The sequence below is a fragment of the Dromiciops gliroides genome, chromosome 1 (assembly GCF_019393635.1).
Source record: "Dromiciops gliroides isolate mDroGli1 chromosome 1, mDroGli1.pri, whole genome shotgun sequence".
NCBI classification, from domain to species: Eukaryota; Metazoa; Chordata; class Mammalia; order Microbiotheria; family Microbiotheriidae; genus Dromiciops; species Dromiciops gliroides.
In genome coordinates, this window is record NC_057861.1 from 219,045,848 (window position 1) to 219,062,382 (window position 16,535).

Below are 16,535 nucleotides of genomic sequence, written 5' to 3' on the forward strand. Positions count from 1 at the left end.
GGATAGAGCACTGGCCCTGGGTTCAGGAGTACCTGAATTCAAATCCGGCCTCAGACACTTAACACTTACTAGCTGTGTGACCCTGGGCAAGTCACTTAACTCCAATTGCCTCACCAAAAAAAAAAAAAAAAAAAAAGCCCAGCCCTTGGGACTATAAAGCTCACACTAGAGCACATTCCCTGCCTCTCTCTAGTCCCATAATACATTTCAATTCCCTAAGGCTTACCTGAAAAAAGAGCAGAGATTTCCCAATTTGACCCTTTATTGTTCATAATGACAATAAAAGAGCTTTAAGTTTTGAAGTCTTGCTTCCTGAATGGAAAGGGCAGGAAACCAAGTATGGGAGACTTGAACTAATGATTCTTATCCCAATATGTTCCTCTACCATTGAGTAACTTTGCAGTAAATCTCATTCAAGATTGTGTCACTAGTGCCAATACTTACTGAGCTTTAGTGCTAAGTTAGATGCTTCAGGAATTTCTTTCAATACATCTTCACTGATCCAGAAAATGAAAGGAAAGATGAGTACACCTTCTCTAAATTTCCTAAACCAGCCTAGCATATTTTCCCTCCTGGAAGAGAAGGTTAAAGACCTTCCTCGACTTCTCCCATTTCTAAAGACCTTATAGCATTTGGACTTTTCCCCCTTCAAGAGCATAAATATCTCAAGAGGTCTAAAGGAAGTCCCAGGGCTGACCCTTTATCCAATTTAAGGACTCTGGCACAAAATAAGAATTGAAACCTAGTCCTAGTTTTTACCAAGGGCCAAGAAGGTCTACTTTCCTTGGGGAGTCACATTTCTGCAGATAGTGCACAACTCTACATGCCTATACCAACTGTCCTAACCAGGGAAGTAGAGCCAAAAAAAAAGGTTGAATATCACCTTATCCATTTTATCAGTGTTTAGTAATGTCTCCCAATCCAGCTGTGAGCTGTTTAGAGGACATATTTTTGCAAGTAGCAGAGCAAAAATACATTTCAGGATAGTCAGCTGTAAGAACTTATTTCTAGAGGTGCGAAGGTTTTTATGACACCTCGGAATCCATGTCTGTGCTCGTAAATTTACTCAGGATGCATGGGGCCACCTATAGTTCTGCATATCATGCCTCCTAACTGCACTGATGCCCCAACACAGGAATAGGCCTTGTTTTATTCAAACCTAAAGTCAATATATGATAGTGCAGTCAATAAAATATTTCCATAGGTCTTTGAATATTACTTCATACAGCAATGGGAACATTCCAAACTTAAGTATAAGGAGATTATCAATCACCTTGTCGATTTGCAAGAATTCATACTTTCTCTTGTAATTTCTCTTTGGCAATTCCCAGGGCATGTGACTGATGTACACCCTGCCTGCTCAGCCATGAAAAGGCTGTTCCATCACATCCGCTTCCCAAAGGAAATGGTGACTATTCTGGAGATAATGAAAGTAGAGCCTTATAAACTACACCCCTACTATCACCTTTGCTAGTAGATCCCAGGTACTGTTTTCCACATCTAAAGCCAGGATGTCTTCACTATAAGCTGTTAAGTGATACAGTAAACTAAGTAAGAACTAGGGCAATTGATCAGTAATCACCAAAGCAAAGAAGACAAGGAATCAGCAGAGACAAAAGACCATGAGCAGTGTGTGTAGTTAAAAACAGAAATGGATTCCCACCATTCACAGGGACATTATGAACAATATCTCTTTTTAAAATCACTGATATTCCCTCCAAGTAAAAGACCACAAACTGAACCTGAATGGCCTGAATAGACTGGTCCTGAGAGCCTGAGAAAGTAAAAAGAGCTCCTTCTTTCTTACTTCTCTCCACATTTTCAAGCCTTAGTCCAATTGGATCCTGAGTCCAATCAGAGGAAGGAAGGAGGGAGGGAGGGAAAGAGGAAGGGAGAAAAAGTAAGAGAGAGAGAGAGAGAGAGAGAGAGAGAGAGAGAGAGAGAGAGAGAGAGAGAGAGAGCAACTCAGCTTCTACTTAGCAATGTACAGGAAATATCCTGACCTCAGGAGACCATTTATTAACCAGTGTTGGATTCTCAATCCACAGCAGCATAGGCTGAACCCAAAACATAAGAGCCATTTGAACTAGTCTTGTGCCTAGCTTAAGGGATGAGATAAGTCCTTCATGAATCACCAATTTCTTAATTTAAGGCCAACAGCATTCCTACATAAAAAGGGGCCAGGGGGAGATGCTGGAAGAACCTCCAGGGAGCTTTCATAAAATATGCTTGCCTTAAGCAATGAGACATTTACCTAGCAAGGTTTATTTCAGTGAACAAAAAGAACCTGAGGAAAATTTCATACTTTCCCAAGTGCTCTCATAGAACATTTTTCTCGTCTGATCCTCCCAACAATCCTGGGAGGTAGATAAGCAATACTCATTTTACAGATGAGGCAACTAAGATAAGAAGTGGTTAAGACAGAAGGTCCCAAACTATGGTGTTCTGAGACGTTGAAGTGAGTACACTGGGGAACAATAGGATATTTTGAATTGTCAAGGAAAACACAGCAATACTTTGCATCTGTCAGACACTACACAAGATATACTTTGGGCCAGACCAGTAACTTTCTCACTTGGGGTGTCATATCTTTGTGATGCTAGGTTTTTGATAGTTTCTGTGATAAAAACAAAACAAAACAAAACAAAAACACCCTGTACAAATCAGTGTAGAACAGGAAATGAGTTTGGCAGACTCCAAGCAAAGGACTGGTGGAAACTAAGATTTCAAGGTTTAAGAAGTTGTGCAAGGGGCAGCTAGGTGGTGCAATGGATAGAGCACCAGCCCTGGAGTCAGGAGTACCTGAGTTCAAATCCAGCCTCAGACACTTAACACTTACTAGCTGTGTGACCCTGGGCAAGTCACTTAACCCAATTGCCTCACTTAAAAAAAAAAAAAAAGTTGTGCAGTGTCTAACAGATGCACGTTTCCCATTACTAGACAACTGTAGTTAAGAATAAAAAATATATTATTTTTCTACCAGTTTATGAATATTATTTTGTCAAATGGTTACTAAGTTCTTAGGATATAAATACTTATTAATTTGTTTGGATCTAACTACCTTAATAAATGGAACCATTTGGCATTTCTTTTGGCCCAGAGGCACTGTGAAAAAATCACAGAGACTCTAAAAGTGCCATGAACCAAGAAAGTTTGGGAACCTTTGAGTTAAGTGTTTGGCTAAGCAAAAAGCTGACAAACACTTGTCCAGTGTTCTTGCCACTACACCATCCGTGCTTTACCAAAGGGTATTTTATTCACTGGGCAGCTATTTGCTTCTAGATGGTTCTAGTGTCAGATCTGGAGTCTACAAATATGCAAGGACTAAAAATACTATACAGAGTACCAGGGGCCAAAGCCAAATAGCAAAAGTCTAAAATTCCAAACTATCTTCTCTCCCAAATGCCCCCAAACTTGGACAAATATATAAGAAATGAAATAAAGAAGAAAATCATCTGATCCATTCCATAGTCATAGATATTCTAGGAGTTGCTAGGTGGTACAGTGGATAAAGCACTGGCCCTAGAGTCAAGAGAACCTAAGTTCAAATCTCACCTCAGACATTTACTAGCTGTGTGACCTAGGCAAATCATTTAACCCCAGTTGCCTTAAACATCCAGGATCATCTCCAGTTGACCTGATGTATGTCTTGCAACTGGACCAAGATGGCTCTGGAGGAGAGAGTGAGGTTGGCGACCTTGCACAGCCCTCCCTCACTTAAATCCAATTTACTGCAAGTCATGAAATAACCCCGATGTCATGTCCTCTTCAAGAATTAAGGACAAACAACAACAACAACATAGATATTCCAGTATCCAAACTTTTTTGATGCACAACCTAAGCTGCAAAACAATTTTTTAAATTAGAACAATAGGATTTCAGATTAAAAGAGACTTTGGAGATTTACTAATTCAATCTCATTCTACAGATAAACTGAGTTCTAAACATGTGAAATAGCTTGCTGACAGTCATACAGCTTATAACTAAGCTAGGACTAGAACCAGGATGTCCTAACTCTCAGTCCAGGAAGTTTTCCACTACACCACCCTGCCTGCAAGGAAAAATTCAGAATCCCAGCTGATTAACCTTAACTTTTTTTTCATATTTTAGCCTCTCCTGACAAAGATCATACTCAAGCATCTCGAATATAAATATGAAGCTTGATTGTCTTCATTTATTTGTAGAAAATCTAAAAATGTATATGTTTATATATCCATATACCACTGCAAAAATGACAACGTATAAAACATTGGGGAGGAGTCAAAGAATCCCATATTATTTGTATTTTTTCCACAAATTAGAGAAAAGAACTGCACAAGATGAAGAGGTGCATAGATCTTATAGTCTTCATCAGTGGAAGGAACACATGCACCAATGAAATCACAGATCAAAGTATCAAAGAATAAAGCTAAGTTAGAGAGATAATTCTTATACCTGGAGACATGCACAACTTTTTTTCCACAGAAAAACTAAACAAAAACAAGAATAAGCCCTAGAATTCTAGCATTCCTTTCTTCACAAAAAACATTGGGGGGGGGGGAGGAAGCACTTACTCACCTTACAAATTGCATACATCCTGAAACTGACCCAAATGGAAGATGGCACCTTGATGTTGTAAATACAGATTATCCTAATGGAAAGAAAAATAGTCTTAGTAAATACTTTTCTGATATAACATCCCCAATATGAGATTCTAAGAGTTGAAACAAAAGGTCCAATGGCACCCTTTGTTCAATAGAAATCTGCATTTCCTATTTTGTAAAAGGAGTACAGTCCTGTAAGTGATATATAACTCAGAAGGAATAGGGTTGGGGAAGCTAAGTTTTGTGACAAGCTGCAAAGCAGTTTACAGTGTTTCCTTTCTATACCCTACCTTTAACCCTTCTAAGAGACCTTCCTCCCACTTGGTGCTTCAGACACTGTCCAGTTCAATTTCACAGATTTTCTTTATCGTCAGTATGCCCACTCAACATTTATTGAGCATCCACTGTGTACATCACACTGTAACTGGGTGCTGGGCACCATACTAGGTCCTCACTCCTCTGTTTCCTTTACTAAGCAGTTTTCAAGTAAACCCACTACCACTTTGCCTCATATTCCACAGGCATCTCTCCCAGCACCCATCCCTGCCAATATGTAGGATTAAACTACTTTCCAAGGTTGAATAAGCCGCCATCTGTCTAGCTTACGTGGTACTGTGTGCCATCCGGGAGACTTGCCCCTCGGAGCGTGTTCCTACCATATGTCACTCTCAAGTGATCAGCCAATGCCAAGACATCTGAATAAAAATGTCTAAGTGTAGCTGGAAAACCCTCTTAGCATTCCAGTGGCGGTTCACCAAGGCCAGGTATGTCAAAATGACTTATTGTTTTCTATATTTCCACCTGAGCATCGATGGTGCAAAATTCACAAACATTCCTCCCCACCCCCACCCCTGTGCTCAGCAAAGGAAGAAAACAATTTAGTTTTTCTCTTCCAGTGTACACTTTGTGCTTCTTCTCAGCAACCAGCTCAGTCAGTCCGTGTATGTTCCAAATGCTGCACCGTTTCTTCAGAGGCAGAATTCAGAAAACTAGCCCACCATTTAGTGTAGTTACCAGCTTTACTGGAGTATGCTTTTGATATTCACTTATATATTTTGAGAGGACAAGGAAAAACAAGTTTAAGGAGCTGAAGAAATTAGTTATCTAGTAGACTAAAAAATATTTCCCCCTGAAACAGACAGTATCTGGCACATAGTAGGCACTTAATAAATGCTTATTGACTAATGTCTATACCTTTTCATGTAGAGTGAAACAAAAAAGCATGTCGTACTTTTGAAACATAAATTTATCTAAAATTACATTTCAAAACTGAAACTTTTATTCAAATTTTAAGTGGAATATTCTATTTTAAGCAGATTTTTAAAATTATTATTAAGCTCTGTTTAGAAAAAAACGAGTTAAACTTAAAGATGCATTCAGCTGTTTCCATGAGTTAGCTTTTTCTTCTAGGGTAAAACAAGAAATCTTGTGAGTTTTTTTTTAAATCATAAGTTAGTGGGAAAAAGGAAAAAGAGAGTAAAAGTTGGGTCTGTCTTAGATTTCAAATGGTCTCCATCAAATCCAGATATTTTAAAATATTCCCATTAGTCAAACTCCTTGTAAAATAATAAAGTGAAAACTGTATATTTATCATCTTATAGAATTGCCATGCTCCCCTGATGTCTTTATTTAAGAATTTATGGAGGGGCAGTTAGGTAGTACAGTGGATAAAGCACTGGACCTGGATTCAGGAGGACCTGAGTTCAAATCCAGCCTCAGACACTTGACACTTACTAGCTGTGTGACCCTGGGCAAGTCACTTAACCCCAATTGCCTCACCAAAAAGAAAAAAAGAATTTATGGAATATTCCTTCTCCCCCAATAAATCACTCAGAAAACCTGAACATTCCCTGAAAGGTTTATCTGTGCTCTGACTCCATCCCTTGAACAGCAGGATTCTAAGACTGGAGCCAAGAAAAACAACACCAGTTGCATGACACACTAGCCAGTTAATTTCACCTTGATTCAACAAACATTTATTAGGCACCCAATATGTGCCAGGTACTGTACTAAGTACCAGGAATATAAAAACAAAAGCAAGGTATTTCTTGTCCTCAAGGACCATATGTCTCCCAAATACATTTTTATTACTCATGTGTATCCCCCCCCCCCGAAAATTGTGACTTAAAAATTCTCTCCTTCAGTCCTAGCAGTCAAATCACTTTCTATCATTCCACAAAATGTTGTGGAGCACAAAGATAATCCAGGAAAGAAAGACCAACTGTTTTGCTATGCCACCAAAGAGAAACCGAGCATTTGAAAAGATAACTGACTTCACAGCAAGATACTGAAGGAAACTAACAAACCAACACTTTCCATGAAAGGTACCAGCTAAGTTGTTCAAAAAAATTAAGAAATGCTTAGAAGACTAAAAAACTGATAAAAGATAATCCCATGTTTGAATATGATTGATGAAGAGTTGGGAAGGACCTGAGAGAGCATCTACTCTAATTCCTTCATTTTACACATATGAAGAAACTAAGTCCTAGAGAGGAGAAATGATTGGCCCAAGGTGGCACTCACTATCTCACCAGACCCCAAACTGTTTATTAGACAACTTTCATCCCAGTCAAGCGTAGGACACAGTTTATGTTTTACTGTAATGTCTGAGCTTTAGAAGTAAAGCAGGAAAACAGAGGAGGCACTGGAATTAAAAAGTCATCTCAAAACCTTCCCTCAGGGGGGTAGCTAGGTGGCACAGTGGATAAAGCACAGGCCCTGGATTCAGGAGGACCTGAGTACAAATCCGTCCTCAGACACTTGACACTTACTAGCTGTGTGACCTTGGGCAAGTCACTTAACCCTCATTGCCCCGCAAAAACAAAACAAAACAAAAACAAAAAACAAAAACAAAAACCTTTCCTCAAATCAAAGTAAGGAATGGATGGATTCCAGTAGAGGGTAAAGGAGGACAACAGGAGGAAATGTTATCACCAAATAACTATCCTAGTGTAAGTATGTGTATGTGTTCAAAAAGGAAGGAAAATGATTTTTGACATAAATGGAAAAGAAAATTCTTAGCAACATTTCCCTCCTGTGAAATATGAATCCTTGTAATCAATTAATCAACATTTATTAAGTACCTACCTTGAGCCAGGCACTGTGATAAGTGCTGAGGATACAAAAAGAGGCAAAAGAGTCCCTGACCACAAAGAACTTACAATCTAATAGGGGAAGCCAACATGGCAAACACATATATACAAACTCAGCTATATACAGAATAAGTAGAAAATAATTAAGAGGGAAGACATTAGAATTAAGAGGGGTTTGAAGAAGGCTTCCTGTAGAAGAAAGAATTTTAGTTGGGACTTAGAAGAAGCCAGGGATATCAGTAGCTGGAATGGAGGAGAGGGAGTATTCCAGGCATGGGGAACAGCCAGAAAAAATGCCAAGAGTTGAGAGATGAAATACCTTGTTCATGGAATAGCCAGGAGGCCAGTGTCACTAGATTAAAGAATACATGTTGAGGAGTAAGGTTAAGAAGATTGGAAAGGTAGGACAGGATAGATTATGAAGAGCTTTGAATGACATACAGAGCATCTTGTATTTGCCCCTGGAGGCCCCTAGGAAGTTATGGACATGTATTGAGTAGAGCGGGGGAGGGATGAAGTGATTGGACCTGGACTTTAGGAAAATCATTTTAAAGGACAAACAGAGGATGAAATGGATTAGGGAGAGATTTGAGGTAGACAGACAAACCAGTATGGCATGAGGTGATGAGGGCTTACACCAGAGTGGTGGCAGTGTCAGAAGAAAGAAGGGGGCATTTGCAAAAGATGTTACAAAAGTGAAATCAACAGGCCTTTGCAACAGCTTGGATATGGGGAGTGAGAGATGAGGAAACCAGGACAACTCCTAGGTTGTGAGCCCCAGGGGATTGGGAGAATGGTGTTGTCCTTGATAGTAATATGGAAGGTAGAAAGGGGGAGGGTTATAGGGGAAAAGATAATAAATTTTGTTTTGGACATATTGAGTTTAAGATGTCTACTGAATGTCCAGTTCAGTATGTCTGAAAGGCAACTGCAGATGCAAGATAGGTGATCAGGAGAGATTGGAGTACAAAAAGTAGATTTAAGATTCATCAGTGGGGCAGCTAGGTGGCACAGTGGATAGAGCACCGGCCCTGGATTCAGGAGTACCTGAGTTCAAATCTGACCTCAGACACTTAACACTTACTAGCTGTGTGACCCTGGGCAAGTCACTTAACCCCAATTGCTTCACTAAAAAAAAAAAAAAGAATCATCAGCATTGATTGTTTTAGTCTTTTTCAATCATGTCTGACTCTTTGTGACCCCTTTGGGGGTTTTCTTGGCAAATATACTGGAGTAGTTTGCCATTTTTGTCTCCAGATCATTTTACATATGAGGAAACCAAGGTAAATGGGGTTAAGTAACTTTCTCATGTTCACACAGTAAGTATCCAAGGTCAGATTTGAACACAGGTTTTTCTGACTCCAGGCCTATTGCTCGATCCACTAAGCCACCTAGCTTCGTCAGAATAGATATGGTAATTAAATCCATGGGAGCTGATGAAATCACCAAGTAAATTAGTATAGAGAAAGAAGAGAAGAGGGCCCCACAACAGAACCCTGAGGGACACCTATGGCAAGAGGGCATGATCTAGGGGAGGATCAGGCAAGGGAGAGAGAAAGAGGAGCTCATTTTTTCTGTAAAATATGAGGCAAAGTTCTCAGTGAAGATGATGTCTTGTCAAGTACAGGTATTTAGGAAACTACAATTCAATCTTAAAACAGTGAGAAAGAATAAACACTTGATTGAAATTATAGACTGGAAATAAGAGAATGAAGAGAAAGAGAGGATGAGAATTAAACTAGGAAAAATAAATGAGTCTAACGAAAGAAGGTACAAAGAAGGAAAATAATCAAGAATATGTATTTTTCCATCAATCTTCACTATTGGTTAGGAATTGTGCATGTTTGAAGCCTGAAACATCCCTTTTGATGGACCAGCAGTTCAAGCAATCAAAAAGCATTTATTAATCATCTACCATATGCCCGGCATTGTCTACCATAGGATACAAATACAAAAATGAAGCAATGCCTATTCTCAAAGAACTCACATTCTGTCAGAGGAAACATGCACACAAGTACATGTATACACATATAGAGAGAGAGGCTTATATGTACTTATATATTTAAACATATACAGAAAGATATAAAAAATACAAGGTCATTTGGGAGAGAGAACTAGCATTTGGGGATGGAGTCAAGAAAGGCTTCTTGTTGAAGGTTATACTTGATGTCTCTTCAAGGAAAAGGTCTCTATAAGGCATAAGTAGCAAGGGAGTACATAGCAGGAATGGAGGACAAGATAATCTATCTTAGAAGTACTGAGACACTACATCATTTATTAATAATAAGACACATTTCTGTATCACTTAAAGATTTACAACATTTTTGCTCAAAGTAACCCTGTGACGTAAGAAATGTAAATATTACTGAACCCATTTTACAGATGTTTGTGGTAAAGAATTGTATGACATTTCCTTCCTCCCTCAAATATCATTCTATTTGTATAAAAAAGATTGGATTAAATGATCTTTATGGCTCCTTTCAGCTCTAAAATTCCACCATCCATAGTCTTCCTTCCCTAATTTGAATATCACTTTGTGGATATAAAATGTCAAGGTGTGTGGATGGGCACTAGGTGTTGAGATAAGTACATCTTCTTTGTACTGCATAGGAAAAGATCAAGATTCTTAGTCCTAATTATGATGTGATGATCACCCCTGAGTTTGGCAGGTGATAGAACAATGACCTATATTGCAAGCCAAATTAATGAACAGCAAGAAGCTGGTGGCCATCCATGATGCCTTTGTGCTAAGTGCTAACTTAAGCAAATGCTTATGCAAATAAGCAGAGCACTGTCAGAACAGCTGAACTAGAATCTTGGCTCAGCAACTTAGTAGTTGTGTGACCTTGGTCAAAATATTTTCCTTTTGAGAACCTCAGTTTCCTCATCCAAAAAATGGGGATGAAAAGAGCAGTGCTGCTTCCCCTCACAAGGCTGTTTAGGAGATCAAACATAAAGAATAATAATTTAAAGTAAATGTAAGCTGTTCTCATCACCTTAACAACCACCAAATCAACCAGAGTCTCAGAGGCTCACTACAGCTATTGAGAGATGAGCATGAGTCTGATATGTCATTCTTTAACAAAGCATTTCACTGAGGCCTTGAAAATTTTAAGAAATGCTCACAGTGAGGATAGCACTGAGAAATCTGCAGCAGTCAACACAAACTTGCCAGTATGAAAGAAAAAGAAAATTCTAAAAATGTTCCTAGTTTGTCAGCTGTCTGGCCAGGGTCTTCTCAAATCAGAAATGGAAGACCTCTGCAAAGTACAATGTGATGGGACCCTGGTTTGTCCTCAGAAAAGAAGTGAAAAATGGTGATAAGTTGTTTATACCATTGCCTCATCAACATCTGAGATCTCAGTGATGAATCCCTGCCCTGTCTAGAGTGTAATTCCAATATTCTTGTCTCTTAAATAAGGCTAAACTTGGGCTGGTGCATGCCTGTAGTCCATGATCCTTGGAAGGCTGAAGCTGATCCAGTTGGAGCACATGGCAATCAGGATGACTAAGGACAGGAGGACCGACCCAGGTCTGAAAAGCAGAGGAAGTTAAAGCTTCAGTACTGATCAGTACTGACATCAGCCCAAGCAAGAGAGAGACCCGATCTCAAAAGCAAACAAACAACAACAAAAAAAAACTCAACACCCTGAAATTGTTAAGAGTCTCCTAGTTCTGTGGCTGTCATTCAGAAAGTGTCTCCCTCCCAAAATATTTTATGGAGAGCTCCTAAAGCCAAAAAAGCTGTCCAGTCCAAGTCTGGAAATATACACATGTTTTGAAACACGTACTCAGAGAGTATGTGCGGGATGGTTCAAGGGATGGGCTGGGGGAAGAGGAGGCAGAAAGAGAAACTGGAATATGTTTTTCGAAGCACTTCAAATTCAGCCTCTCAAGTTCCTGCTCTCCCTTCCTTACCTCTTTTCTATTTTCCCCGCCAAACCCAAGAAAGTCTGCCATCACTTTTGGTCAAAGAAGAAAGCAGGCCCAGCTGCCTGAAGCCAAAAAACAGACAGGTTTGCTGTCCTCCCTGCTGTTTTGGCTCGAGCTCTTCAGACTGGAAAATTCGGAAGCTAGATCTCCCAAGCTTTGTAAATGCCAGAACTATCTAAGAGGAAAATAGGACAAGGCCACCCCCAGGCAAGTTTGTACTAAAATGTGCTGGCTGCAAGGCTGCACCACAGTAAACATCACACAGGACACAGTGCTCCTTGGAAATCATTCCACCAGAACAATGCCATCTCTCCAAAGAAAATACAAAATAACTGTTGCCTTGACTCAAAAATCTTCAAATGTAATGCTCCAGGACCCCTAACAGGGAAATGAATTCAAAGCTCCAAAGGGTAAAAAGAAGGTTTTCAACAGGGTAAAAAAAACACATAACTCCTTAAAAGAAGGCCAAGCCTCCTAAGAAAAAAACAATTTAACAACCTCAAAGATGATTATTTCTTTTTAGCAAGATATGAGCCAATGAAAATTCTATCCTGAATACTTTGTTAGCTGTTTCTAACGACACAAAAGGGAAGGGGGGAAATGTTTTTATACCACAAAGAATCCTAAGAAAATGAAAAACTTCACAATGATTAGGGGTTGTCAATATTTTTTTAAAAACAGGGTGCAATGTGTTCTCTAGGGTCAAATTATATATCTTAACATACTACATGATATATGTAAATGTAGATATTAACATATATGTTACAAGCCAAAACAGTGCATAAAAATATTTTTTCACACTGATGCATTCAGAATTGGGAAATCTAACATGCTATGAAATCATTTCAAAGGACAGGCCACCCTCTTGAATCAATTGGAAGATATTGGGGGAATGGATTGACTGCTGAAAAACAGAGCCTGCCTTCTAGACATCCCTTCTCCAAGAAGTCTTCCCTGATTAAATACACTAATCTGCACTCAGCATGTAGAAATTGTTTCTGCCATGTTAATTTGACCTCCTCTTATGTTGTTCTGTGCATCATTGTCATTCCTGTATACAATTCCCAACTAAATTATAATTCCCTTATAAACAATGATCATATTTTCATTCCATTTGTATCCTACTTCTTTCTTCATAGTATATAGTAAAGTGCTCACTATACAGAGAATGTTTAAGAAATAATGAGGATTAAAAAAAAAAAGAAAAAAAGAAAAATCAGGGACAGGGCAGCTAGAGGACCTGAGTTCAAATCTGACCTCAGATACTTGATACTTACTAGCTGTGTGACCTTGGGCAAGTCATTTAACCCTCATTGCCCCATTGGAAAAAAGAAAAAAGAAATAATGAGGATACACTGATTTAGGTGATAGAAGTAGTTGTAAAAGGAGACCCAAGTCAAGTGTAGACTATGAAGTCTAGATACATGCACAACAGCATGACTCTCTCACCCTTGTAGGTGATCATAAGTATTCTACTGACTTTTTAAAAGATGATACAGCTGGCACCTAAGAATAAAGAAATGGCACACATTTACTTCAGTTGCCTAAATTTGGAAGGAAAGAATATACCATTAAAAAACTAAGTATGTACCCTTAGTTAAATTTCACAAGGTAGAGAAGTCTGAATGATTAGTATGACCCATCAGTCTCAGACGTGCAGGCCAGAGGATTTCTATATATGAAAGACCACACACATACACATCTGCTATCTGCTAAAGGCCCCAATCTAGAGAGTGATGCCCTTTTAAATTCCAAGATCCCATCCAAACAGCAATCTTATTTTCCTATTCTGAATATTTAACTGTCTGATCAAGAAGGTTAGGAGGTGGAAGAAAAGATAAAGAGACTCCCAGGATTACCTGAAATGAAAACAGAAATGCTTCAACACTAGCACCCTGGATCTTTCTTTCTAGTTAACGAGAGATCCCTATCACAATCAAAATAGGCAGTGGGAAGCACTGTGATAAATTAGAAAGGACCATGTTTTTTATTTGCTTTTAGGGTATTTCAGAGTAAAAAAAGTAAGGCTTTTTTATGTGAGTCTTATTTTCACACAATTTTGAAGCCAACCTTGGGAAACAAAAACAAGGGAGGTGAGTCAATATCACTGAAAATGGGCAATTTCTTTCTTATCCTCTTGGTCATCTCCCAGGATGCCCCACTGAGAAGAGAATAAACTTGGACGCCATGAAACCACACCAGTTGGCAGGTTCTGGCTCTGACCTCCCAAAGGTTGTCGTCAGCAGGAAATCTGGTCAATCTACAGAACTTTCTGGCTTGGATTCTCCAGGTACAATAACAGGGAACATTTCAAGGTCATTGCATCAAAAATCTTTATTATGTAATAATAACTCACTGTATGAGAAGCCCTTGCTAGGTGCTATAGGAATGGAGAAAGTAAATAAAAAGCTTGATCCTCTGGAAGTTTACAAGCTCATGGGAGGTATAGGACAAATACAGATAAATACTTAATATGGCCATATAGTATGCCATACACTTCACCACTATCTTGTACATATATATATATATATATATATATATATATATATATATATATATATATATATATATATATATATATATATATATATAACAAAAATGTTAAACATATCCTAGAGCCACATCTTCAGGGAAATAAGGTCCAGAGTTTCAAGGGATGTTACAGCTGCTTTAAAAAATCTTCCTGTAAAAACAATCCAAAATGAGTACAGAGAAATTATAATGACCAAGCAAGGTCCCCCAAAAAAGAGATATGAGAAGGAAGGAAGAATACTCATTTCTTAAGTGCCTGTTATGTGCCAAACACTGTGCTAAGTGCTTTACATATATCTCATTTGATCTTCACAAAAGCTCTTGGAAGTAAGTGCTATTATTATGCTCATTTTATGACTCAGGAAATTAAAGTAAACAGAGGGTAAGTGACATCCCCAGGGTCACATAGCTAGTATGTATAAGAGGTCAAATTTGAACTCATATCTTCCTGAATTCAGGCCCAGTGCCCTATCTACTGTGCTACTTTTCTATCTCTAAAGTACCTCCACCCCACCCCATCATTGAGCTTCTTTGCAGAGGTGGGAAATTAGGGGTTTGGTACTTTGTATGTCAGACTTTTTCAATAGATTAACTGGCTTTGCTGAGCTCTTTTATCTCCCCTTTTTATTCTTTGTTAAAAGGGGTAGCTTTATGGGAAAGGGATACATTGGGAAGTATAGGTGACATAAATACAATAATTGATTTTGTTAAATGTTTTCCTTGAGAGAGCTAGTGACATACACAGAAAAGTCCACTGGGCTACAGTCAGAAGATCTAAGCATGACATTTTCTTCCTCCTTCCTTCCCCAACTTCTCCCTCAGATACAAGTAAGGTTTTGGCAATCACATTCCCTCAGAGGTCATGGGGTTTGTTAGTATGTAGTCAATCAGCATCACAAGTAATATCTTTTGGGAGGCTGATTGACTAAGAGGTTGCTTTTTATGCCCACACCCAACCCAAGACATCCTCCACACAGAGAGGCCAGAGGAGTTCCCTCTTTTAAGGACATAATGGGTACACAGATGTCTCTGAGAAGCAATCTGATTCTCATGGGATGGAAGAGACCGTATGCCAAATGGAGCAGGATTTGGCTTCCCCATCCAGACAGTTCTATGGAAAGCTCATATGCCCCATAAGCACTCAGAACAATCCAGTGAAAAAAGTCTCCCAAACAGGCTGGAAAAGTGACTGGTGAAAAAATAACCCATAGGGCTTGTATTCATCACTGTTCTTATAGCAGCTGTGGGGACTAACCCAAGGCTGGCCAAAGCAGCACTGGACAGCAGCTCCCTAAAGCCCTGTTCAATTAGGACCATGGACAGCATTCTGTTGCCTACCTTGTGTAAGTCTCTTAAACCTCAGTTTCCTCGTCTATAAAATGAAGTTGGACTAGATGATCTCTAAGATCCGTTTGGTTTAATTTTCAATGACACAAAAGAATATACTTAAACCTGAAGTTGCCTAAGAAATTCCTAAAGAAGAAAAATCAGATGTGAGGGGGATAGGAAGAAAAGTTTGAGAAAGACCCAAGAATAGATCATCATTAAGAGGTGAGCATGGTTAATTCAGCTAGGAAAAAAAAATGAATAGTAATCGCCAAACCTGACACATTCCTATGAATATTATACCATAAAGGCTGCCTTATTTGTCCTTCCTTGAACTCCAAATTTCTATTAACTAGCACTTGCAAACTTTTTTTAGCCTTAAGCTTCTTTTGGCAACCCTACCACTCCACATTCTCAGCTGATGACCTTGCTTAATAATAGTTCACCCAAAAACTGAAAGCATTCATTGAAAGGTCACTCTTTTCCATTCCTCTTCATTTAATGTCACTCAGGCATGTTTCCAACTATTTTCTCCTTCACCTTTGTTTCACATAAAGGAGTGGCCCTTCTCCTTGATGATGCACACCCCCAACATTGGCCCTTGAGCCCATCAACTCACTCTTTAAGAGATCATCCCCACAATAATCCCCACTCTTTTCCAAATCCTAAATCTTTTCTCCTTTTTGCAGCTAAATTCCTTAAGAAATCTTTCTAAATTATATGCCTCTAATTCCTCTCATCTCTCATATTTCTAAACACTCTCCAGTATAGCCTCCAATCTCATAAATGAACCAAAAAAATCTCTTAATTGTCAAACCCAATGGCCTTTTCCCATTCCTGATTCTTGATCTCTTTGCAACCATTGAAACTGCTAATCACCCTCTCCTCCTGGATATTCCCTCCATTCTAAATTTTCATAGTATTGCTCTCTCCTAAGTCTCCCATCTGGCCAAAACCTCCTATTCAATTTCTTTTGCTAGCTTTTCACCTAGGTCACAACCACTAACTATGGGTGCCCTCGAAGTTCTATTTTGAGCCTTTTCTCTTTTCCATCTATATAATCTCACTT

At 38.9% G+C, this 16,535-nt stretch overlaps 1 protein-coding gene across 4 annotated transcripts in view; it reads right to left on the reverse strand.

Annotated features, from left to right (window-relative positions):
* LDLRAD4 (low density lipoprotein receptor class A domain containing 4) overlaps nt 1-16,535 on the reverse strand; it is a 638,510-nt gene that overhangs the window by 526,815 nt on the left and 95,160 nt on the right. For all 4 annotated transcript variants that reach the window (XM_044002883.1, XM_044002857.1, XM_044002968.1 and 1 more), the window contains exon 2: nt 4,558-4,630. Coding sequence is in view for 1 of the 4 variants with exons in the window: in XM_044002831.1 (XP_043858766.1) it covers nt 4,558-4,571 (14 nt within the window). In the remaining 3 variants the exon portion in view is untranslated. The remainder of the gene's footprint in view (nt 1-4,557; nt 4,631-16,535) is intronic.